Consider the following 8,850-nt stretch of genomic DNA (forward strand, 5'->3'; position numbering starts at 1 on the left):
GTAGAAAAACATTATTAGATTTCTCTAAATCTGTTTTCCTGGAATTCAAATGAACAAATACAGTCTTTTTTTTTTTTTTTTTTTTTTGCAATTAACATCTTGCCTTTCACCTTTTGCTTCTTTCTTCCCACTGGAAATTATTACTTTGCACTAGGTTTATGTTCCTATGTGAAAGCAGCTTTCCATTAATTCTGGAATTTCTCCACTTTTCAGTGGTCAAATGTGAATATCCAGTTGTCGAACATGGAAAGATGGTATCAGGATTCAGAAAAAAATTTTACTACAAATCTCAAGTTGCGTTTGAATGTAACCAAGGTTTTTACCTTCATGGCAGCAACACAATTGTCTGTGGTGCAAACAGTACTTGGGAGCCCAAGATCCCAATGTGTACTAAAGGTACAAATGGTGTCTTTCTCCTTTTTGGTTTTTTTAAAATATTTTATTTCTTTGACAATAAATTTCAATTTACAGAAAAATTGAAAAGAAACAATTTTAGTATGTATATCTGTCTTGGATTCATTTCCATGACAGATGCATGACTTCTAATTCATAAAGAAATCTGCTGTTTTGATTTTTCTCTTTTTATAGGATATTAGCATGTTATGTACATCACACAGGTGTATAAATTTCTCTTGTTTAGCATTCTTACATGTAAAATGGATAGCAAACATTTTTCAGTGTAAATTAAAGCATGTAAATTTTTACCTAAATAAGTACAAAAAGCATAATTCATATAAATGAATAGGAAGCAATAATATCCCAAGCAATAATTCCCAAGTAATTAAATGAGTTTATATTTTTTGTTTTCCAGAGCCGACTACTGCCACTACGAAGCCTCCAATTTCCAGTGCCTCAGGTTTCATAAAGTCCTGCTTATATATTTCAATATCCTTTAAATTCCTTGTGATTTTTCATACTCCTTTAAATGTCTGGTGATTTACACTCACTATCATTTTTAGTAAAATAAAAAAGGAGGAAGAACACATTTATAGCCATTGTAGTTGTTATACTTGGTGAGTCTAAAATTATTTGCCATAGTCCACAGAGATAAACAGGTGTGTAAACTTGGTCAAGTTATATAAACTTGTTTACTTACATGTGTAATGATTTAACGCCTCCCTCACTGTGCGATAGTAAAGTTACAATGGAATACATTTAAAGCACTTAGTACAGTGCTTGCCATCTAGAAAGCCCTTAAAAGTAGTTCATCTGATTTACAGTTTCAATGGAATTAATATTAGTGCAGAGGAAGGTCCATGGCTTCTGTTTTTTAACATGTATGTTTTCTGAGTCATCAACATTGCTATTTTTATTCAATTTAAGAGATCTGTTGACACATTTACAGGGTATAATCCAGGTCCAGGACTATGTTTCATTTTCCTGACAACAACCAGTTTGATTCTTTTTATATAGTACACTTTTTTTTTTTAACATCTTATTGGAGTATAATTGCTTTACAATGTTGTGTTAGCTGCTGCTATATAACAAAGTGAATCAGATATATGTATACATATATCCCCATATCTCCTACCTCTTGCGTCTCCTTGCCACCCTCCCTATCCCACCCCTCTAGGTGGACAAAAAGCACGGAGCTGATCTCCCTGTGCTATGTGGCTGCTTCCCACTAGCTATCTATTTTACATTTCGTAGTGTATATATGTCCATGCAACACTCTCACTTCGTCCCAGCTTACCCTTCCCCATACCCGTGTCCTCAAGTCCATTCTCTACGTCTGCATCTTTATTCCTGTCCTGCCCCTAGGTTCTTCATAACCATTATTTTTGTTGTTTTAGATTCCATATATATGTGTTAGCATATGGTATTTGTTTTTCTCTCTCTGACTTACTTCACTCTGTATGATAGAATCTAGGTCCATCCACCTCACCACAAATAACTCAATTTCGTTTCTTTTTTTTTTTTTTTTTTAGCAACTTTCTTGCAGTATAATTGCTTTACAATGGTGTGTTAGTTTCTGCTTTATAACAAAGTGAATCAGCTATACATATACATATATCCCCATATCTCCTCCATCTTGCATCTCCCTCCCACCCTCCTTATCCCACCCCTCTAGGTGGTGACAGAGCACCAAGCTGATCTCCCTGTGCTATGCAGCTGCTTCCCACTAGCTATCTATTTTATATTTGGTAGTGTATATATGTCCATGCCACTCTCTTACTTCGTCCCAGCTTACCCTTCCCCCTCCCCGTGTCCTCAAGTCCATTCTCTACGTCTGGTCTTTATTCCTGTCCTGCCCCTAGGTTCTTCAGAACCTTTTTTTTTTTTTCATTCCATATATATGTGTTAGCATACAGTATTTGTTTTTCTCTTTCTGACTTACTTCTGTATGACACACTCTAGGTCCATCCATGTCTCTACAAATGACCCAATTTTGTTCCTTTTTATGGCTGAGTAATATTCTATTGTATATATTTACCACATCTTCTTTATCTATTCATCTGCCGATGGGCATTTAGGTTGCTTCCATGTCCTGGCTATTGTAAATAGTGCTGCAGTGAACATTGTGGTACATGACTCTTTTTGAATTATGGTTTTCTCAGAGTATATGCCCAGTAGTGGGATTGCTGGGTCATATGGTAGTTCTAATTTTAGTTTTTTAAGGAACCTACATACTGTTCTCCATAGTGGCTGTATCAATTTACATTCCCACCAGCAGTGCAAGAGAGTTCCCTTTTCTCCACACTCTCTCCAGCATTTATTGTTTGTAGATTTTCTGATGATGGCCACTCTGATGGGTGTGAGGTGATAATACCTCATTGTAGTTTTGATTTGCATTTCTCAAATACTCAGTGATGTTGAGCATCTTTTCATGTGCCTCTTGGCCATCTGTATCTCTTCTTTGGAGAAATGTCTATTTAGGTCTCCTGCCCAGTTTTTGATGGGGTTGTTTGTTTATTTGATATTGAGTTGCATGAGCTGTATGTATGTTTTGGAGATTAATCCCTTGTAAGTTGCTGCATTTGCAAATATTTTCTCCTGTTCTGAGGCTTGTCTTTTCGTCTTGTTTATGGTTTCCTTTGCTGTGCAAAAGCTTTGAAGTTTCATTAGGTCCCATTTGTTTATTTTTGTTTTTATTTTCATTACTCTAGGAGGTGGGTCAAAAAAAATCTTGCTGTGATTTATGTCAAAGAGTGTTCTGCCTATGTTTTCCTCTAAGAGTTTTATAGTGTCAGGTCTTACATTTAGGTCTTTAATCCACTTTGAATTTATTTTTGTGTATGGTGTTAGGGAGTGTTCTGATTTCATTCTTTTACATGTAGCTGTCCAGTTTTCCCAGCACCACTTATTGAAGAGGATTTCTTTTCTCCATTGTATAGACTTGCCTCCATTATCAAAGATAAGGTGACCATATGTGCATGGGTTTATCTCAGGGCTTTCTATCCTGTTCCATTGATCTATATTTCTGTTTTTGTGCCAGTACCATACTATCTTGATTACTGTAGCTTTGTAGTATAGTCTGAAGTCAGGGAGCCTGATTCCTTCAGCTCCGCTTTTCTTTCTCAATATTGCTTTGGCCTATCTTTCATAGGTCTTTTGTGTTTCCATACAAATTGTGAAATTTCTTGTTCTAGCTCTGTGAAAAATGACATTGGTCGTTTGATAGGGATTGCATTGAATCTGTAGATTGCTTTGGGTAGTAGAGTCATTTTCACAATATTGATTCTTCCAATCCATCTGTTTGTATCATCTTTAATTTCATTCATCAGTTCTTATAGTTTTCTGCATGCAGGTCTTTTTATTTAGGTTTATTCCTAGGTATTTTATTCTTTTTGTTTCAGTGGTAAATGGGAGTGTTTCCTTATTTACTCTTTCAGGTATTTTATCATTAGTGTATAGGAATGCCAGAGATTTCTGTGCATTAATTTTGTATCCTGCAACTTTACCAAATTCATTGATTAGCTCTAGTAATTTTCTGTTGGCATCTTTACGATTCTTTATGTATACTATCATGTCATCTGCAAACAGTGAGTGTTTTATTTCTTCTTTTCCAATTTGGATTCCTGTTATTTCTTTTTTTCTCTGACTGGTGTGGCTAAAACTTCCAACACTATTTTGAATAATAGTGGCAAGAGTGGGCAACACTGTCTTTCTCCTGATGTTAGTGTAAATGGTTTCAGTTTTTCACCATTGAAAAAGATGTTGACTGTGGGTTTGTCATACATGGCCTTTATTATGTTGAGGTAAGTTCCCTCTATGCCTACTTTCTGGGGGGGTTTTATCATAAATGGATGTTGATTTGTATTTTGTAGAAAGCTTTTTCTGCATTTATTGAGATGATCATATGGTTTTTCTCCTTCAATTTGTTAATATGGTTTATCACATTGATAGATTTGTGTATATTGAAGAATACTTGCATTCCTGGGATAAACCCCAATTGATCATGGTGTATGATGCTTTTAATGTGCTGTTAGATTCTGTTTGCTAGTATTTTGTCGAGGATTTTTGCATCTATGTTCATCAGTGATATTGGTCTGTAGTTTTCCTTTTTTGTGACATCTTTGTCTGGTTTTGGTATCTGGGTGATGGTGGCATGGTAGAATGAGTTTAGGAGTGTTCCTCCCTGTGCTATAGTTTTGAAGGGTTTGAGAAGGATAGGTGTTAGCTCTTCTCTAAATGTTTGATAGAATTCGTCTTTGAAGCCATCTGGTCCTGGGCTTTTGTTTGTTGGAAGATTTTTAATCACAATTTCAATTTCAGTGTTTATGATTGGTCTGTTTATATTTTCTATTTTTGCATGGTTCAGTCTTGGGAGGTTCTGCTTTTCTAAGAATTTGTCCATTTCTTCCAGGTTGTCTTTTTTATTGGCATATAGTTGCTTGTAGTAATCTCTCGTGATGCTTTGTATTTCTGCAGTGCCAATTGTTACTTCTCCTTTTTCATTTCTAATTTTAGTAATTTGAGTCTTCTCTCTTTTTTCTTGCTGAGTCTGGCTAATGGTTTATTAATTTTGTTTATCTTCTCAAAGAACCAGCTTTTAGTTTTATTATCTATGCTATTGTTTCCTTCATTTCGTTTTCATTTATTTCTTATCCGATCTTTATGATTTCTTTCCTTCTGCTAACTTTGGGGTTTTTTTGTTCTTCTTTCTCTAATTGCTTTAGGTGTAAGGTTAGGTTATTTATTTGAGAAGTTTCTTCTTTCTTGAGGTAGGATTGTATTCCTATAAACTTCCCTCTTAGAATTGCTTTTGCTGCATTCCATAGGTTTTGGGTCATCGTTTGTTCATTGTCATTTGTTTCTAAGTATTTTTTGATTTCCTCTTTGATTTCTTCAGTGATCTCTTGGTTATTTAGTAGTATATTGTTTACCCTCCATGTGTTTGTATTTTTTACAGATTTTTTCCTGTAATTGACATCTAGTCTCATAGTGTTGTGGTCAGAAAAGATACTTGATACAATTTCAATTTTCTTAAATTTACCAAGGCTTGATTTGTGACCCAAGATATGATCTATCTTGGAAAATGTTCCAAGAGCACTTGAGAAGAAAGTGTATTCTGTTGTTTTTGGATGGAATGTCCTATAAATATCAATTATGTCCATCTTCTTTAATGTCTCATTTAAATCTTGTGTTTCCTTATTTATTTTCATTTTGGATGATCTCTCCATTAGTGAAAGTGGGTTGGTAAAGTCCCCTACTATGATTGTGTTACTGTCGATTTCCCCTTTTATGGCTGTTAGCATTTCACTTATGTATTGAGGTGCTCCTATGTTGGGTGCATAAATATTTACAATTGTGATATCTTCTTCTTGGATTGGTCCCTTGATCATTATGTCGTGTCCTTCTTTGTCTCTTGGAATAGTCTTTATTTTAAAGTCTATTTTGTCTGATATGAGAATTGCTACTCCAGCTTTCTTGTGATTTCCATTTTCATGGAATATATTTTTCCATCCCCTCACTTTCAGTCTGTATTTGTCCTAGGTGTGAAGTGGGTCTCTTGTAGACAGCATATGTATGGGTCTTGTTTTTGTATCCATTCAGCCAGTCTATGTCTTTTGGTTGGAGCCTTTAATCCATTTACATTTAAGGTAGTTATTGATATGTTGTTCCTATTACCATTTTCTTAATTGTTTTGGGTTTTTTATTGTGGGTGTTTTAATCTCTTGTGTTTCCTGCCTAGAGAAGTTCCTTTAGCATTTGTTGTAAAGCTGGTTTGGTGGTGCTGAATTCTTGTAGCTTTTGCTTGTCTGTAAAGGTTTTAATTTCTTTGTTGAATCTGAATGAGATTCTTGCTGGGTAGAGTAATCTTGATCATAGGTTTTTCCCTTTCATCACTTTAAATATATACTGCCTTTCCCTTCTGGCTTGCAGAGTTTCTGCTGAAACATCAGCTGTTAACCCTATGGGGATTCACTTATATGTTATTTGTTGCTTTTCCCTTGCTGCTTTTAATATTTTTTCTTTGGATTTAATTTTTGATAGTTTGATTAATATGTGTCTTGGCATGTTTCTCCTTGGGACTCTCTGTGCTTCCTGGACTTGACTGACTATTTCCTTTCCCATATTAGGGAAGTTTTCAACTATAATCTCTTCAAATATTTTCTCAGTCCCTTTTTTTTTCTTCCTTTTCTTCTTCTGGGACCCCTATAATACGAATGTTGGTGCATTGAATGTTGTCCCAAAGGTCTCTGAGACTGTCCTCAATTCTTTTCATTCTTTTTTCTTTATTCTGCCATGTGGTAGTTTTTTCCACTATTTTATCTTCCAGGTCACTTATCCGTTCTTCTGTCTCAGTTATTCTGCTATTGATTCCTTCTAGAGAATTTTTAATTTCATTTCTTGTGTTGTTCATCATTGTTTTTTTGCTCTTTAGTTCTTCTAGGTCCTTGTTTAACGTTTCTTGTATTTTCTCAATTCTATTTCCAAGATTTTGGATCATCTTTACTATCATTACTCTGAATTCTTTTCCAGGTAGACTGCCTATTTCCTATTCATTTCTTTGGTCTGGTGGGTTTTTACCTTGCTCCTTCATGCGCCATGTGTTTCTCTGTCTTCCCATTTTTCTTAACTTACTGTGTTTGGGGTCTCTTTTTCGCAGGCTGCAGGTTCGTAGTTCCCGTTGTTTTTGGTGTCTGCCCCCAGTGGCTAAGTCTGGTTCAGTGGGTTGTGTAGGCTTCCTGGTGTAGGGAACTGGTGCCTGTGTTCTGGTCAATGAGGCTGGATCTTGTCTTTCAGATGGGCAGGACCACGTTCACTGCTGTGTTTTGGGGAGTCTGTGACCTTATGATTTTAGGCAGCCTCTGTGCTAATGGGTGGGGTTGTGTTCCTGTCTTGCTAGTTGTTTGGCATAGGGTGTCCAGCACTTTAGCTTGCTGGTCGTTGAGTAGAGCATTGAGATGGAGGTCTCTGGGAGAGCTTTTGCTGTTTGATATTACATGGGGCGGGGAGGTCTCTCGTGGACCATTGTCCTGAACTTGTCTCTCCCATTTCAGAGGCTCAGGCGTGACACCTGGCTGGAGCACCATGACCCTGTCAGGCACACGGCTCAGAAGAAAAGGGAGAGAAAAAAAAAGAAAGAAAGAAAGTTAAAAATTTTTAATTAAATTAATAAAGTTATTGAAATAAAAATATTATTAAAAATTAAAAAGTAATTTAAAAAAGAAAAAGAAAGAAAGAAGAGGGCAACCAAACCAAAAAAGAAATCCACCAATGATAACAAGTGCTAAAAACTATATTTAAAAACAAAAAATGGACAGAGAGAACCCTAGGACTAATGGTAAAAGCAAAGCTATACAGACAAAATCACACAAAGAAGCATAACATACACACTCACAAAAAGAGAAAACGGAAAAAAAGAAACACACACACACACACACACACACACACACATATATATATATATAAAAGGAAGAGAGCAACCAAATCAATAAACAAATCTACTAATGATAATATGCTCTAAATCCTAAACTAAAATAAACATAAAACCAGAAACAAATTAGATGCAGAAAGCAAACCCCAAGTCTACAGTTGCTCCCAAATCCACCACCTCAATTTTGGGATGATTGGTTGTCTATTCAGGTATTCCAGAGATGCAGGGTACATCAAGTTGATTGTGGAGATTTAATCCACTGCTCCTGAGGCTGCTGGGAGAAATTTCCCTTTCTCTTCTTTGTTCTCACAGGTCCTGGGGTTCAGCTTTGGATTTGGCCCCGCCTCTGCATGTAGGTCACCTGAGGGCGTCTGTTCCCTTTTGGGAAGTCTGAGGTCTTCTGCCAGCGTTCAGTAGGTGTTGTGTAGGAGCTGTTCCACATGTAGATGTATTTTTGATGTATTTGTGGGGGGGGAAAGTGATCTCCACGTCTTACTCCCCCACCATCTTGAAGGTCCCGTCTATATAGTACACTTTTAACTGGGAAATTTCTGGTAGCTCCAGAACAAGACTAGTATTTCTACTCCCCACATCCAACCCCACCACCTCATACAGTTATTATTTTTCTCTTTACTGTGCTTTTTGTTTTTGTTTTTAGGCAACAAAAAATAAGTTTTATAATAACTGAAAGGCAGGAAAAGTCCTTACTTATTGAAATGAAATGGAGGATTTCTGGCAGAGACTTCTGATCATCTGCTCTTCCTAAGAATTGAGAGACTATTTTGATATGGTGGAAGGAATTATCTGCCTGATTTCAGGGCTCCTATCTCTGGCTTCTTCTCTTTAGTTACAGCAGAAGCAAGAGACAAGAGGAAGAGAGGGAAGAGCATTAGCCTGGGCAGGCTGCACTCAGGGTCCTAGTGTGGCTCTGCTTACTCAAGAAACGTCATTTCTATAGGTTCCAGTTTCCCATTGTTTAATGACTCAAACAAATGTCAGTTACTGGCTTCTAATTTGTTTGTTTC

The 8,850-nt window shown here is 36.3% G+C and overlaps 1 protein-coding gene across 1 annotated transcript in view; it reads left to right on the top strand.

Moving 5' to 3' along the window:
• Positions 1-901, top strand: part of LOC309606338 (membrane cofactor protein-like) — a 51,885-nt gene extending 50,984 nt beyond the window's left edge. The window contains exon 6 of the mRNA XM_082343310.1: positions 109-901. Coding sequence (XP_082199436.1) covers positions 109-539 — 431 coding nt within the window. The 3' untranslated portion in view covers positions 540-901. The remainder of the gene's footprint in view (positions 1-108) is intronic.
• The last annotated feature ends 7,949 nt before the right edge of the window (positions 902-8,850 follow it).

Source organism: Balaenoptera borealis, assembly GCF_965194805.1.
Source record: "Balaenoptera borealis genome assembly, chromosome: 1".
In the NCBI taxonomy this organism is placed as follows: Eukaryota; Metazoa; Chordata; class Mammalia; order Artiodactyla; family Balaenopteridae; genus Balaenoptera; species Balaenoptera borealis.